Source organism: Dendropsophus ebraccatus, chromosome 1, assembly GCF_027789765.1.
Source record: "Dendropsophus ebraccatus isolate aDenEbr1 chromosome 1, aDenEbr1.pat, whole genome shotgun sequence".
Classification (NCBI taxonomy): Eukaryota; Metazoa; Chordata; class Amphibia; order Anura; family Hylidae; genus Dendropsophus; species Dendropsophus ebraccatus.
In genome coordinates, this window is record NC_091454.1 from 55,935,700 (window position 1) to 55,953,468 (window position 17,769).

A 17,769-nucleotide genomic window follows, 5' to 3' on the forward strand; every position below is an offset into this window, starting at 1 on the left:
AGGATACAGCAGTGCCTGCTGCCGATGCTCCTATTCAACGGAGCGACGGCAGCAGATCGCTGCTATATCAGTCGCTTGCTTTTCAACATGTTTAAAAACAAGCGACTGCAAAGATCAGCCGACATGAACGATGTCGGCTGATCGTTGCACTCTATTCCACGGGACGAATATCGTTCGTAGCGGCCGATATCAGCCGAATACGAACGAAATTGCTCCTCTAAACGACCCGTGGAATAGGGCCTTTAGGAGTAGTGGAAAACATGGATACAGCCAGACGCAGGTTCGGATAAACTTTGACAGATCCTCTCAACACTAGTCCCAGACAAACCTGTTAATGGAGGGTGGCCAGGAAGCAGAAGATGGTTGAAGCCTTTTGCTCCCCGGGGCTCACTTCCAGTGATTTCTCATCTCAGGAGTAAGCCTTCCATACGGTATGTGCCCAATGTCAAGTAGCTGCCCCATGTCGCTGCTTCCTACATGTATTGGACATCATGTGGGTGTGGCCTCAGCCATCTTCTACTCCCCAGACAACCCCTTTAAGTAAACTGAATCAGCTGAGCTATTCACTGGGTCTAGACCTGTGGACCAAACTGTGGGAACACACTGGTATCTGCAATTTTGGGTCATGTTTAGCCAGATTCCTATGTCTTAAAAAAAAAAAAAAGTTAGAATAGAATGAGAAAAGCCTGCATACACCACACCAGGTTCAGTCTCAATCACAGTATCAAATATACTACAAGCTATTGCTCAGTGGTGTCAGCCACAGTGTCTTACTGCACTTTCTATTGTCTGGGGACAAGCTGAATGATACTTCAGAAAGTGCATGAAGAAAGGGACCAGATGATAATAATAAATGTAATACAACACCTAATGAAAATACTTTACACTTCCATATCTCTCCACTACCCTGTTTAATATTATTACAAGTATAGGATATAACAATCCCAGTATTATGATGGTTTCTGAGGATATAACAGCTCCACTGCTTTCATAACGTTATGTGATGTACAGTCCCAGTACACTGACGACCCCCCCCCCCCCCCCAATCCTCCAGTGAGTGGGGCAGGAGCTATAGCCGGGTGTGCACTAGGACCCCGCAGCTCCCTCAGCCGGCCCTCCCCTCGCTGCAGTTCCTGCCTCCACCTCTCTCCATCTCTCTCCTCCTCATCCCTCCCTCAGTCCTCTGCCTTGTCTCTCCATCCCCCGGCACACAGTCAGCCTGCAGCCGGCATGGCCTCTGTTAGCTTCAAACCCCATCGCCTGGAGCTGCTGGCCGCCTACCAGGACGTCATCCAGGAGCAGACCCCCGTAGACTGGTGAGTGGCACTGGGAGCGTGCTGTGCCCGGGGTCCATGTGGGGCACCTGGCACTGTGATGTGGCTAGCTGCACGTGTACAGGCACTGCATTGTGCTGCAGGATGAGGAGGGCACTGCTGGGCTGGAGTGACATTGCCAGCCTTTGTAGGGCATTGCCAAGGCATCCTTAGGGTCCATTGCACTGGCTGTTGGGTGAGTGGGGGGCAGTTGCTAAAATGGTGCAGTACATAAGGTAATGTGGAGGGATAGGGCAGGGCTGGAGGAGGGGCCTTCATCCCTGCAGGGATTGGGGTGGCTTGTGACTGTAGCATATAGGGCACAACTACAAAGACAAATGTGGTGATGGCTCATAATGGTGCCAGCAGCTGGCATATTCCTAGTGATGGCTGGCACATGAGGGGTGGGGTGCAGCATTGGGCCATCTTCTGTATGCCACCTGTCAGGTACACCAGCTGCAGGTGGGCACACTGGCAGATTTGTGTACCCCTATTCCAGGGCTGCAGGCCTGATTGGATTGCATTGTGCAGCTGTCATTGATCCTTGACTGCTTTGGGGGCTGCTGCAGCTATAGACTCCCCCTTCATTGATCCCTGACTGCTTTGGGGGCTGCTGCAGCTATAGACTCCCCCTTCATTGATCCCTGACTGCTTTGGGGGCTGCTGCAGCTATAGACTCCCCCTTCATTGATCCCTGACTGCTTTGGGGGCTGCTGCAGCTATAGATGACCCTTTCATTGATCCCTGGACTGCTTTGGGGGCTGCTGCAGCTATAGACTCCCCCTTCATTGATCCCTGACTGCTTTGGGGGCTGCTGCAGCTATAGATGACCCTTTCATTGATCCCTGGACTGCTTTGGGGGCTGCTGCAGCTATAGATGCCCCCCTTCATTGATCCCTGACTGCTTTGGGGGCTGCTGCAGCTATAGATGCCCCTTTCATTGATCCCTGGACTGCTTTGGGGGCTGCTGCAGCTATAGATGCCCCCTACATTGATCCCTGGACTGCTTTGGGGGCTGCTGCAGCTATAGATGCCCCCTACATTGATCCCTGGACTGCTTTGGGGGCTGCTGCAGCTATAGATGCCCCCTACATTGATCCCTGGACTGCTTTGGGGGCTGCTGCAGCTATAAATGCCCCCTTCATTGATCCCAGGAATGCTTTGGGGGCTGCTGCAGCTATAGATGCCCCCTACATTGATCCCTGGACTGCTTTGGGGGCTGCTGCAGCTATAGATTCCCCTTCATTGTCTCATCTGATCCCCTGGATGTGCAGCTAGGATGGCAGGGTCGGATGCTGCATTGGCAGGCAGATGGCATCATACACAGGCTCTGGATGGGGGCTGCTCTATTAGATCTGCCTCTTTGTGTCTGCTGAACAGCAGAAAGGGAATTGGAGGACATTGCTGGAGAACAGGGTGGGTGGGTCACAACATAGCAGACTCCAATTCTCTGCTCTGTTATCTGAGATGATTTAGGGGGGACTGTGTGGGAGGGGACCTTGGGGAGACATTGAGAACTTAGATTTGGGTGGGGAAGGGATGGAGGGGGGAGGAGGGGTGTGAGATCAGACAAATCATTACAGCATGTGAAAAAAATGGTTGAGATCAGCTCCTAGGATTGCTGGCCCTTCCTATGGGGATGGTGGCGTCAGGGGTTAATTCACCTTTTATGGAGGTAGATGTGTGTACCCTGGGATTGAGGCATAGAGGAAACCTGTGGGTGGTGGGGATGATGATGCGGCTCCATTACAAAGCTCTGGGCCAGCTCTGTCTATTGAATTGTCCTCTTGGCTCACAATCCTAATACTGTGTATTACCTCATCCGATTTCTTTACTACTTCTTTGTTCTCTGCTTGTTTGTTTTGGTCTGTAGATTTCTGTTTTACTTTTGTTATTTTCAGTATATGTATCTTTATTTTGTCAATTTGCAACATGTCACAATCTTATTATAACCTGTAAGCTGGATGTGCTGGGTAACCATTTTATACCCCTGAGGGTTTTGGTATTGAATCCTATTGAACTGATCATCCCGGCCACAATATAGATACATAGCAGTATATGGTGTTCATTCTAGAGCCTAGTCCTCCTCTTTTTTTAGGTTGCTGCACCCACCCACCTCACATGTTTTATTGCCTTTGTCTTGTATCTCTTAACAACTTGTTGCAGTATTTCTCTATGGTACTTTTAGATTCTCTTCCCTATTTTTCGGCATTCCTAAGCCCAGTCCTCCTGCTGTCTTTCTTATCCTTATCCTTGTTCACATACTTTACGTGGTTTCATATTTGGAGTCAGGAATTTTACCCCTCAACTTTGTGACTATATACTGTATGTGTGTGTGTGTGTGTGTGTGTGTATATATATATATATATTGATTGATCGGTAAATTCTACATAATTAATTTTTACTTTACAGAATGTGCTATTTCATTGTTTTAGTAAATGTAAATTAACAGGGTTATTCTGCCTTTTTAAAGGGGTATTCTAAGTACTAAAACGTATAAGTGTCTAACTGGGAGGGCCTGACCTGGGGATCACCAGCGATATTGAGAATAATGAGAGTTGTGGGTTGGCTCGTACACCATTCATTCTCAATTCGCTGGAGATGGCTGAGTACTGTACTTATGACTGTACCAGCAGGCCCAGGCAGAAGCACTGGAGGCGGGCCGACCCACTCTTAGTGGGAGGAAACCCCTGCCCCTCTATGACAGGGTTCCATTGATTCTAATGGAGTCACGTCATGGAGGGGCTATGGTTTCCTCCCACTAAGGGTGAGTCGGCCCGCCTCCAGTGCTTTAGCCTGGGCCTGGTGGTACAGTCACTTTAACTATCTCCAACAACTCCATAGAGAAAAAAAATGGTGCGCATTTCGACTTCAGCTGGCAGAATTGGGTCCCCATTCAAAGAATTGCAGAAGGTCCAGGACGTTGGATTCAATGTGATCACTTATTCCTTATCCTGTGAACAGGGAATACATTTTTAGTCACTGGAATACCCCTAAGGGTGTTTTCACACAGGACTGACATGCTGCAGATTTTTTGAGGATTTTCCCAATTCATTTGTTTAGGGTAAAATCACACGTGGCAAGAGTTCTTGTAGAGGTTTCTGCAGCTGTGCCATTGATCTGAATTCCAGATGGATAATTTCATACCACATTAACCATGTTAGTTCAGAGTATACATTGTCAACATTTTATAAAGGATGCCATGTATACTGTGGAGTTCAGTCAGTAGGCCCTTTGGGGGAGATTTATCAAACATGGTGTAAAGTGAAACTGTCTCAGTTGCCCCTAGAAACCAATCAGATTCCACTTTTCATTCCTCAGAGACTCTTTGGAAAATGAAAGGTGGAATCTGATTGGTTGCTAGGGGCAACTGAGCCAGTTTCACTTTACACCATGTTTGATAAATCTCCCCCAATTGTGTTTAATGTAGTCAGCTAGTAGCTCATTAGGCCCATTTCCTGAATGCATAAGTTTATGTTGCAGGATATAAAAGGGTGGCTGCCTGCATTATTCAGTCCCACTAAATAAATATGTACATTTGGAAAAGGGGCCAAACATGTCACTTATTGACTACATTCGACCCATTAAACGCAATAGGCCCACTTACTGTACGAGGCAGTATATGTTGGCATCCCTTTTTTGACAGGTTGTCAACAAAAACACAACACATATGTATATTGAACCTAGCCTAATTTTAATTTGCATAAATTTCTGCAACCAATCTGATGCGTGTGAACTAGCCCTTAGGGACGTAAAAAGCCACAACAAAACTGCAGGATCTCCACAGTTTATCTGCAGCATCCTTTGCTTAGGAAAGGCCATCAATTTATAGGGAATCTGTCAGGTCCGTACCAGGTACAGAGCTGCAGACACAGGCAGATAGGTGGTAGGGAGATGAAACAAATGATGCTTTTGTCTTTCCTGATGGCCATTTGGAAAGTTATAAAACTGCATTTTTCATCAGAAGCTGAAGTGCCACAGCTATCTCTCTGTAGTATTATCCTTGTAAGCTGAAGTGCCACACCTGTCTGCAGCTGTACTTGGTAGGGACTTGACAGATTTCATTAAGGCTACAAACCCACTTGCCGGATCCGCAGCGAGTCCCCTTGCTGCGTATTTGCATAGAGACTCGCTGCGGATCCGGCCCTATTCATTCAATGGAAGACAAAATCGCAGTAGGGATGTACATCCCTGCTGCGATTTTGTCTGCAGCCCGCCCCATTAACCCCCCGGCCGCCAGACATTATACATTACCGGGTCCCCATTCCTGCTTGCTTCGGGGCTCCCGGTGTCTTCGCGGCCCGCCCGGCCAATCAGTGCGCTGCGGAGGGGCAGCGCACTGATTGGCCGGGCGGAATGTGCCGGGAGCCGCCGAAGCAAGCAGGAACGGGAATCAGGTAATGTATATCCTGCCCGCAGTGTCGGACTGGGCCACCGGGGGACCGGGGAATTCCCCGGTGGGCCCCGAGCAGGAGTAGGCCCCGCCCCCCAGTCAGGGGACACAGGGCTGGAGACCACAAGAATGTGGTCTCCACCCAGTAAGCCCAGCGGGGGCCCCCATGCTCCTAGGGGGCCCACTGAGCCGCCGATTGCCGCACCTTCCCTTTTAATTGGAAGCGATCGAAACGATCGCTTCCAGTTAAATGTAGCAGTGTTCCGATTGAAAGGGCGAGAAGCCATTGGCTTCCCACCCTGTCAATCACTCTTGTGACCGCAAGCAGCTTCTTGCTTGCGGTCACAAGCGTGGTGCTGCCGCCGCCTCCCCTGACAGATGAGCAGCTGCTGGTCCCGGGCAGCGTCATCACCAGAGAGCTCCGTGCGCAGTGCGGCAGCGGGGACTTCCGGTTCACGTAAACGCATACCGGAAGTCCCAGCCGCTGCGGTGCACACAAAGCTCTCTGGTGGTGATGCTGCCAGGACCAGGAGCTGCTCGTCTGTCGGGGAAGAGAAGAAGGGGCCCGCGACCGTTGGGGGAGCGTGGTGACAGGTGAGTTGGGTTTTGTTGTTTTTTTTTACCAGCACTGGGGGTTATAGGGGAGGGAGGGGGATGGCCAGCACTGGGGGCTATAGGGGAGGGAGAGGGGTGGATGGCCAGCACTGGGGGCTATAGGGGAGGGAGGGGGGCTGATGGCCAGCACTGGGGGCTATAGGGGAGGGAGGGGGGGGGGTGGATGGCCAGCACTGGGGGCTATAGGGGAGGGAGGGGGGGGTGGATGGCCAGCACTGGGGGCTATAGGGGAGGGAGGGGGGGGTGGATGGCCAGCACTGGGGGCTATAGGGGAGGGAGGGGGGGGGTGGATGGCCAGCACTGGGGGCTATAGGTGAGGGAGAGGGGTGGATGGCCAGCACTGGGGGCTATAGGGGAGGGAGGGGGATGGCCAGCACTGGGGCTATAGGGGAGGGAGAGGGGTGGATGGCCAGCACTGGGGGCTATAGGGGAGGGAGGGGGGTGGATGGCCAGCACTGGGGGCTATAGGGGAGGGAGGGGGATGGCCAGCACTGGGGGCTATAGGGGAGGGAGGGGGATGGCCAGCACTGGGGGCTATAGGGGAGGGAGAGGGGTGGATGGCCAGCACTGGGGGCTATAGGGGAGGGAGGGGGGTGGATGGCCAGCACTGGGGGCTATAGGGGAGGGAGGGGGGTGGATGGCCAGCACTGGGGGCTATAGGGGAGGGAGGGGGATGGCCAGCACTGGGGGCTATAGGGGAGGGAGGGGGGGTGGATGGCCAGCACTGGGGGCTATAGGGGAGGGAGAGGGGGTGGATGGCCAGCACTGGGGGCTATAGGGGAGGGAGGGGATGGCCAGCACTGGGGGCTATAGGGGGGATGGCCAGCACTGGGGGCTATAGGGGAGGGAGAGGGGGTGGATGGCCAGCACTGGGAGCTATAGGGGAGGGAGGGGGATGGCCAGCACTGGGGGCTATAGGGGGGATGGCCAGCACTGGGGGCTATAGGGGGGATGGCCAGCACTGGGGGCTATAGGGGGGGATGGACAACATAAGGGGGGCTATAGGGGGGGATGGACAACATAAGGGGGCTATAGGGGGGGATGGACAACATAAGGGGGGCTATAGGGGGGGTGGACAACATAAGGGGGGCTATAGGGGGGATGGAAAACATAAGGGGGGCTATGGGGGGGATGGGCAACATAAGGGGGCTATGGGGGGGATAGACAACATAAGGGGGGCTATAGGGGGGGATGGACAACATAAGGGGGGCTATAGGGGGGATGGACAACATAAGGGGGCTATGGGGGGGATAGACAACATAAGGGGGCTATGGGGGGGATGGACAACATAAGGGGGCTATGGGGGGATAGACAACATAAGGGGGGCTTTAGGGGGGATGGACAACATGAGGGGGCTATATGGGGGAATGGACAACATGAGGGGCTATAGGGGGGAATGGACAACATGAGGGGGCTATATGGGGAATGGACTACATAAGGGGGGTATCTATATTGAAGAAGGACAACATGGAGGGGCTATATATATGGGGATGGACAACATAAGGAGTCTACCTATATGGGGCATGGACAACACTGTAAGTTGTCTATATGGGGGACTGAACAAAGGACCATCTATAAGGTGCCTACACAGAGGGGACTATATACTATAAGGGAGATATATACACATAGAGTCAGGGCTACCCACTAAATGAGGGCATAAAGGGGCTAATACAGATGTGCAGTGTGTATAGAGATGAGGATGGTGACAGAGTGAGGAACCTAATATATTTCTCTGGCAGATTCTGTGGATTCGTGGCTCATAGAAGTTCTCATAACGGCCCAGGACAGATGGAGAAGAAGAAGAAGAGGGAAGAACTCTGATTAGAGAAGACGTCCCCTGTGAGTCACCTGCTATAACTGCACTGTAATGTATATGGTGTACAGAGCCTGTGTAGAGCTGCGTCTACCTCTATATGACTGGATGAGGTCAGTAGCAGCGGTGGTGTTAGTCAGTAGCAGTGGTGATGTGAGTCAGTATGTGGTGGTGTTAGTCAGTAGCAGCGGTGGGGTTAGTCAGTATGTGGTGGTGTTAGTCAGTATGTGATGGTATTAGTCAGTATGTGATGGTATTAGTCAGTATGTGGTGGTGTTAGTCAGTATGTGATGGTATTAGTCAGTATGTGGTGGTATTTGTTACTTGTAATCTGGTGCAGTGTTCATTGGTCTCAGTATACTGGATTTGGTCAGTAACAATATGGTGGAGATGGTATTGGTTGTGGTGTGACGGTAATATTTCCCCCTTGTATACTGTTATTATTGGTAATATTGGTCTCAATATACAGGATCTGGTCAGTAATAGTATGGCAGTAATATGTATGGTGATATTTCCCTCCTATATACTGGTATAATTGGTAATATTGGTATACAGGATCTGGTCAGTAACAGTATGGCAGTAATATGTGTGGGGATGTTTGCTCTTTATATACTGGTGTTATTGGTAGCATACAGTAGTATACAGTGTTATCATGCAAAGAAAATTGTCTTATAGCCCAATTACATCGGCCAATTATCGGTAACAAGCGATCCTAGGAAGCCCCATGTAACAGTGCCAGAGATCAGCTGACAAATGCCCCATAGTCGGCTGATTAGATCTTTTGTGCGGGTGTAATAATCATTGCTGTCGGCCGCACATCTCTATATACTGCCCCCTATCACGCCGTGTAACTGGACCCTTATTAATGTTACCATAGATAAGTATAGTGGCAGAAGGGTGGGCCCCAAGAAGGATTTCCCCTGGTGGGCCCAAGGACTCCAGTCCGACACTGCCTGCCCGCCACCCTGCAGCCCCGATCGCCCCCGTCCGCACGATCGCCCCGCAGCCCCCGGCCGCACGATCGCCCTCAGCCTCGCAGCCCCCAGCCGCACGATCGCCCCCAGCCCCGCAGCCCCTGGCCGCACGATCGCCTTGCGGGGGGGGGGGGGGGGGCTACTGGGGCCGATCGTGCGGCCAGGGGCAATGGTGCGGCTGGGGGCGATCGGGACTGCAGGGGGGCGGGCAGGATATACATTACCTGATCCCGGCTCCTGCGTGCTTCGGCGGCTCCCGGCACGTTCTGCCCGGCCAATCAGTGCGCTGCCCCTCCGCAGCGCACTGATTGGCCGGGCGGGCCGTGGAGACACCGGGAGCCCCGAAGCAAACAGAAACGGGGACCCAGTCATGTATAATGTCCGGCGGCCGGGGGGTTAATGGGGCGGGCTGCAGACAAAATCGCAGCAGGGATGTACATCCCTGCTGCGATTTTGTCTTCCATTGAAAGAATAGGGGCCGGATCTGCAGCGAGTCTTGTGCAAATACTCAGCAAGGGGACTCGCTGCGGATCCGGCAAGTGGGTTTGTACACTAAGGGTATAAACCCACACACCGTATACACAGCGTATTTACTGCTGCGATACGCAGCAAATACGCAGCAGATTAGATCTAAATAACTGAACACAGCATCAAATCTAAACCATCAAATCTGCTGCGTATTTGTTGCGTATCTGCTGCGTATACGGTGTGTGGGTTTGTACCCTTAAAGTGGTTATATTCAAGAGCAGAAAAGATCCTACTTGTTTTGCTCTCTGGTGCTCCACTTCCTGTCTCCGTCTGTCTTGGATGTTACAGGCAATGTTCAATGGCTGTCCAATGTTACCAATGTTGCGGTGAGTCAGCCAGCTATTGGATGCGTGGTTTCGCCCCCTTGTAACATGCACCTGCCCCCCTCTCTTCTTTCGAGCCAGATGGAATAGGTGGAACGCTATAGAGCAGAATAGGTAGGATCTTTTCTGCTCTTTGGATAACCCCTTTAAGACTGTGGGGGTCTGATTCCTGGCATGCCTGATTATTGGCTGTTTGAAGGGACTATGGTGCATGTATGATCATTGCAGCCACTTTATTGTTCGCATTAGACTGGTTTTACTTTGCCAGTGCCATACTTTCATAGTGGCAGCATTGTGCGTATCGCGATTTCCCATTTAAATTGTACCTGGCAGTAGCCCATGAGGGCTACTGCCAGATCAGAGGTGAATGCCAGCGGACGTTTGAGTTTCCATGGCTACAAATATGCGTGAGACTGTGATTTCCACAGCCACCACTCTGATCCAATGGGGGTTGCAGGCACCCAAGCTTAGACTGTTGTAAACATATAGGGGCACAAGTTGCAGTGCTGAATTACCTCTTAAGTAAGTTGACGTGGCAGGATGTGTTCAGTTTGGCCCAAAGAGCCCTCACCACCTGACTACAAAGTTGTTGTCAGGGCTGCAGAGAAGTGGTACTGAAGTCTTCTTTACTCTAGATCCCACCTCTTGTTCCTCCTGTTCCCTTGCATGTAGGAGGGATTCGCTGCAGGAATTTTTCAAAGCAACTCTGCACCAAGTCATGTGAATTCTGATGTGAATTGAAGCTGTATGCTTTCACTTTCATGTATAGTTATCCAAATACTTTACTTGGGCCTTACCTGTGTTCACCACAAGATCTTTTTCTTTTGTTATAATGTACAGTTCTACTAGACTGTGACCTCTTTCTGTGGTGATTTAGGCAGTTCTGGTGGGACCTGCTACCTTACGTGGTTGGCCATAAGTAAAAAGATGGGGCAACTAATTTGTAATGTCTTTGACTAGGGCTGGGCGATATACCATGAAAATACCTATATCGTCTCTGGCATTGGTGAACCAACCTCAACTTTGCCAGGACGGTATTTGCGGTATTTCTGTGTGCCTATCTTTGGTCTGAGCTGTGAGCACTGCATGTGCAGGGCCGCTGGCGTGTCGGAGCTCCCCCAACCCTCCCCCAGCACAGAACGGGCCGGCGTGTTACAGCGCCCCCAGCACTACTTGGTACAGAGTTCTGCCTGCTGCAGCCCATTCATTCCTCCTATTAAGTCCTGTATTGTTACTTAATGGACTACAGGTCCCAGCATGCAGTGTGTCTGTGTTATAGTCCATAGTAATAATAATATTAATATTTGTTTGTATAGAGCCAACAGATTCCGCAGCACTTACAGGGGGCAGTCCAGTGCCCCCTGTATAGTCATACACTGCTATCCCTATGTGCCCCCTTATAGTCATACACCCCTATCCGTATGTGCCAAATAGGTGTGGCTTACAAAAGGGATGTGTCATAATTATCGTTCAATTATTGTTACTGAGGCTACATATAAGATTAACTGTGAAATTGATTAAGGCCAATATCACCCAGCCCTATCTTTGACCCACTTTATGGAATATCTCAGTTGGCCATTCATGTTTCTTGTCTCTGCCAGACCCCACCTTGTCTTTGTCTACACCTTCTTCAGTTCACTTGTGTGAGTTTCTTGTATTTCTAAATAAATACTGTTTATGAGTTTCTCGGAGAACTTCATAGGTTTCAATTTCATGGAAGAAGTCAGGAATACCGTGATGCATTTTCTGGCACCTTTCCCTTTTCTTTTTAGTTGACTAATGTAATGTGAGTCCTGCATTCAGGGCCGCTTTAACCAGAGGGCACATGGTGCACGTGCACCGGGCCCACTGGTTAAAGGGGGCCCCCCCGAGCAGGCCGGCCGTTGCTATGTGCGACCAATGCGGTCGCACAGCGCTGCGGCCACCAGCCTGTCAGGGGGAGCGCCATGGATGGGTAATCTACTTACCCCTCCATGGCGCCCCCTGCAGGGCCCCCCCGGCGTTCGCCGCTGCCCCCGTCCGCTGCTGCTGCGGCGCTTCAGCGCTGCAGCAGCAGCGACACTGACAGAGAGAGAGCCATTGGCTCCCTCCCTGTCAGTCACTCTTGTGGCCGCACTTCCTGCGGTCACAAGAGGCCGCACTCTCCCTCTAGCGCCCGACGTCACTGGAGCGTCGGCGCGAGGGTAAGGGGAGTGCAGCCTCTTGTGATCGCAGGAAGTGCGGCCACAGGAGGGAAGAGAAGAGGAACGCGTGGACCCAGGTGAGTAACAGTGTTTGTTTTTTTCAATGTTATATGGGAGGGGGAGCTATATACTATGGGGGGGGGGGGGGCACAGGGTTCTATATACTATGGGGGGCACAGGGGGCTATATACTATGGGGGAGGACAGGGGGCTATATACTATGGGGGAGCACAGGGGAGCTATATACTATGGGGGAACACAGGGGAGCTATATACTATTGGGGAGCACAGGGGGCTATATACTATGGGGGAGCACAGGGGGCTATATACTACTGGGGAGCACAGGGGACTATATACTACTGGGGAGCACAGGGGGCTATATACTATGGGGGAGCACAGGGGAGCTATATACTACTGGGGAGCACAGGGGCTATATACTATGGGGGAGCACAGGGGGCTATATACTATGGGGGAGCACAGGGGAGCTATATACTATGGGGGAGCACAGGGGAGCTATATACTATTGGGGAGCACAGGGAGCTATATACTATTGGGGAGCACAGGGAGCTATATACTATTGAGGAGCACAGGGGTCTATATACTATGGGGGAGAGCACAGGGGGGCTATATATTATGGAGAGCACAGGGGGGCTATATACTACTGGGGAGCACAGGGGAGCTATATACTACTGGGGAGCACAGGGGGCTATATACTACTGGGGAGCACAGGGGAGCTATATACTATTGGGGAGCACAGGGAGCTATATACTATTGAGGAGCACAGGGGTCTATATACTATGAGGGAGAGCACAGGGGGGCTATATACTATTGGGGGAGAGCACAGGGGGGCTATATACTATTGTGGGAGAGCATAGGGGTCTATATACTATTGGAGAGCACAGGGGGGCTATATACTATTGGGGGAGAGCACAGGGGGGCTATATACTATTGTGGGAGAGCACAGGGGGGCTATATACTATTGTGGGAGAGCACAGGGGTCTATATACTATGGGGGAGAGCACAGGGGGGCTATATATTATGGAGAGCACAGGGGGGCTATATACTATTGGGAGAGCACAGGGGGGCTATATACTATTGGGGGAGAGCACAGGGGGGCTATATACTATTGTGGGAGAGCATAGGGGTCTATATACTATTGGAGAGCACAGGGGGGCTATATACTATTGGGGGAGCACAGGGGGGCTATATACTATTGGGGGAGAGCACAGGGGGGCTATATACTATTGTGGGAGAGCATAGGGGTCTATATACTATTGGAGAGCACAGGGGGGCTATATACTATTGTGGGAGAGCACAGGGGGGCTATATACTATTGTGGGAGAGCACAGGGGGGCTACTATGGGGGAGCACAGGGGGCTATACTACTGGGGAGAGTGCACAGGGGGGCTATATAAAATGGGGGAGCGCACAGGAGGGCTGTATATAACTGGAGGAGCACATGAGGGTCTATATACTACAGGGACACCTTAAAACTATGGAGGCACAGAGGGGTGTAACTACTGTATAGGGGTACAAGGGACCTAACTACTGTATGTGTTGGAGCCTAAAATATTTGTCTGGCAGATTCTGGAGAGAAGATTCACAGCCAGGGGAAGACTTCAAGGTGGCCCAGGCTGGATGGAGAGAAAAAGAAAAGGTGACAGACTCTGATCGGAGAAGACGCCCCCGGTGAGTCACTGGATGTAACTGCACTCTGTTATAGGGTTGTAGTGTTAGGGGTCATGATGTGGCGGTATTATGTAATGGTATAATTGGTGATATCTTTCTGTTTTGTTCAGTGCAGTTTTTATGTAATATGTAATCACTGTATGGTGGAAATAGTGTTATAAGGTAACTACTGTATGTATTGGGGCTCTTGATACAGTGTGGGGGCAAATTCAGTACATTATACAATGTGCCGAAAGGGAAGGGGGGGCCCACTCTTGAGGGCTGTGCACTGGGCCCACCAATGTATTAAAACGGCCCTGCCTGCATTGAGTAACTGCTGGGATGGACGCAGAGCTTGGCTTCACTGCATTACACGTTTGGCTATACTGAGTAAGGGATACAGCTGTGTCTTGTACCACTGCATTGTCCTGACAACTGATCATTGGCAGGAACAGCTGGTGTTTGATCATGACTATCATGCCCTATAATGGAGCTTTCTGTTATACAAAATCTGCATATCAAAAAGATAAAATATAATCCATTAATTTTAGTGACCCATGCTGCGTTTACATGGAACGATAATTCGCCCGATCGTGCGATTAACGATTTCGAAGTAACGATTTTTTTTTAAAACGATCAGCGTTTAGATGGAATGATATATTGTAGGGAAAATTCGTTTTGTGATCGCTTAAGCCTATCTCGCACATAGGTAAAATCGGTGAACGACTGTTTATACGGAATGATCTGCGAATTTTTTGCGAACGACGATTTAAGAACATGTTAAAAGATCAAAATGAATGATTTCTCGCTCGTCGTTCGATCGTTCGATGCGTTTAGACGTACGATTATCGTTTGAATTCTTGTCTACAGTCATTGTGTGGCATTGAAGCTCAGTTCCATTGAAGAGAATGGAGCAGAGTTGTAATATTATGCATTACCTTAGGACCGGTGTGGTGGGGTTTAAGAAAGAAAGCAGCCTCTTTAATATAAACCTACTTATTTTAGTGCCTGTATCTGCTTACATCTGGGTGCTGTGACTCTGCTGAACAGCTGGGCGTCGGAGATGCTACCAGTAATCACTAAGCTCTGTAAAACCCCTTAAAGACAGTTTCTACATAAAAAATGACCACTAGTTATAAGTCCTTGAGTTGTCCTCTTCTGTCAAGATGCCATTTAACTAAAGTTTGCAATAAGTTCCAATAAAAACTGTGAAAAACCAGCATGCCAGGCTCTTGAGTGTGAATTTTGCTTAGGTAAGCAGTGGTAGCAATAGTATGGAAAGGTTGATGTACTGCTTCATCATAAGCATGGTAGCCAGGTATGTACATGAGAGCATTAGAGCAGTTGTACAAGGATTAGAATATCAATCTTCGTTGGCCTAGGCAGCAACATTTAGATGATTTTTCACGCTGTGTTTTTGCAGTGTAGGTTTATGTCGGGATGGCACTGCACATATTTAATCGCTACTGCATTCACACAAAGTCAGTTGAGACCCCTGTTTTTTTTATTATGGGGGTGCCCAGTAGTTGGATTCCAGCCTATTAGGGTAGCTTCACACGTACCGTATCGCAGCAGATTTTCTGTTGCAAGTTCGCAGCAGATTTGATGCTTTGTTCATTCATTTAGTCAACTCTGCTGTGGATCCGCTGCCGATACGCAGCAGAAAATCCCCTGCAATACAGAACGTGTGAAGCTACCCTTAGACACTATTGGCTGCCTTGCGGCTGGTCAGTAAGTTGCCATTATGTCACAAACCCTTCAAGACATTAAATCCGCCCAAAATTGTAACATATCTATGGTCACATTCTGCCTTGTCAAGGGCCTATCCAGCCTTTTAAAACTGATGACCTTGCCTTTGCATAGGCCATTGATACTAGATTGGTTGGTGGCAACTCCTGGTACTCCCCACTGATCTGCAGTTTGAAGGGGCCATGGCTGTCATGCAAGCTGGTTAAATGGACTGGTGGTCAGATATGCATGTTCCCACTCTATTTAACCCTTTGTCTTAATTAAGATGACCAAACACATGCTAGAAAATCCCTGTGTAATTCAACCAGGGGAACTCAGAACATCCAATCTCCTGATCGGTAAACTTCCCAGCCATTAGACAATCAATGATAACATATCACCTGTTCTGCAGGTACTTGACTAGTGTTAAATGAAAGACTTAGGGTACAAACACACACAGCTCATAAACTGCGTATTTACTGCTGCGATACGCAGCAGATACGCAGCAGATTAGATCTAAATAACTGAACACAGTATCAAATCTGCTGCGTATCTGCTGCGTATCTGCTGCGTATCTGCTGTGTGTGTTTGTACCCTTATGCTGGGTTTACACGGAACGATTATCGTGCAAATTTGCACGATAAGGGCGGGTTCACACTACGGAATTCTCGCAGACAATTCTCTGCGGAATTCCGTCAGCTGTCCGCCCACACATCTGGGCGCCTTTCCGCTGGCTCCATAGACACCATTCTATGGGCCGGTGTATTCCGCTATACGCTGAAAGAAGTGTCATGTCACTTCTTTTAGCGGATCGCGGAATACGCCGGCCCATAGAATGGTGTCTATGGAGCCGGCGGAAAAGCGCGTGCCCGTGCGGGCGGACAGCTGATGGAATTCCGCAAGAATCCCGTAGTGTGAACCCGCCCTTACGATCAAATTTGAACGATAATTGTACGGGTAAACGCGGCGAACGATCGAACGACGAGCGAGAAATCGTTCATTTTGATCTTTTAACAGGTTCTTAAATCGTCGTTCGTCATTCGCACAAAATTCTCCGATCATTCCGTGTAAACCGTCGTCGCACGATAGTCCGGCCGCCTGCAGCCCCCCGCTTGCAGCCCGGCCCCCCGCTCATCCACAGCCCCCTGCGCCGGCTCGATCGCTACCCCCGCCGCCGCTCCGATCGCCACCCCCACCGCTGCTCCGATCGCCCCCGCTGGCCCGGCCGCGACCATACTTTACCAGCTCCGCGTAGCAGGTCTTCCACATCCCCGACTCCCCTCTTCAGCGCACTGATTGGCTGAAAAGGGGAGTTGGGAATTTCAAACGGCTCCTTTTCAGCTAATCAGTGCAGAAGAGGAGCACTGATTGGCTGAAGACGGCTGTTTGAAATTCCCGGCTCCCCTCTTCAGCCAATCAATGCGCTGAAGAGGGGAGCCGAGGATTTGAAGACTTGCTACGTGGAGCAGGTAACGTATGCTTGTGGCCGGGCCAGCGGTCGCGATCGTAGTGGCGGTGATCGGAGCAGGGGGTGGCGATCGGAGCGGCAGCGGGGGGGCGGCGGTTGAGCGGGGGGGCGGGCTGCGGGCGGGCCGGGCTGCAGGCGCGCGATCGCAAAACTATTTTTCCGTACAATATATTGTACCGTCTAAACGCTGATCGTTATAAAAAAAAAATCGTTACTTCGAAATTGTTAATCATGCGATCTGGCCAATAATTGCCTCGTGTAAACTTAGCATTATGGTGCGTTTACACAGGCAGATTTATCTGACCGATTTCTGAAGCCAAAGCCAGGAACAGACCATAAACAGGGAGCAGGTCATAAAGGAAAGACTGAGCTTTCTCCTTTTTTCAAATCCATTTCTGGCTTTGTCAGATAAATCTGCCTGTGTAAACGCACCATTACTTGTCACATGTGCAGATTCTGGGGTAGTTTTTGCTGCGGTTTGGCTTATGTGGGGTTGTAGCATATATCAAAGTTGATAAAATCAAATGTGTACCACATACAAATATGTAAAAGTACAAATGTTTTTTCTTTAAGATAAGTAACTTTTATAACTGGTTCCATGGGGGAGAAACATAGTACAGTCACTTCCTGGTTTCCCATCTGAACTTTGTGATCCTGCTGTTGCATACACTTTTCCACAACAGTCCAACCTTGCTGGCAGGTTTAGCATAGACAAACTGCCAGTACTTTGTGGAGATTCCAGTTAAACTGAGCATGTCTTGGCCA

At 50.2% G+C, this 17,769-nt stretch overlaps 1 protein-coding gene across 4 annotated transcripts in view; it reads left to right on the forward strand.

The window, feature by feature from the left end:
• Positions 1-1,157: 1,157 nt before the first annotated feature.
• Positions 1,158-17,769, forward strand: part of DBN1 (drebrin 1) — a 77,917-nt gene continuing 61,305 nt past the window's right edge. For 2 of the 4 annotated variants that reach the window (XM_069971255.1, XM_069971265.1), the window contains exon 1: positions 1,158-1,316. In XM_069971255.1, coding sequence (XP_069827356.1) covers positions 1,231-1,316 — 86 coding nt within the window. In that variant the 5' untranslated portion in view covers positions 1,158-1,230. The remainder of the gene's footprint in view (positions 1,317-17,769) is intronic. The other 2 variants (XM_069971237.1, XM_069971227.1) reach the window with 2 other exon arrangements.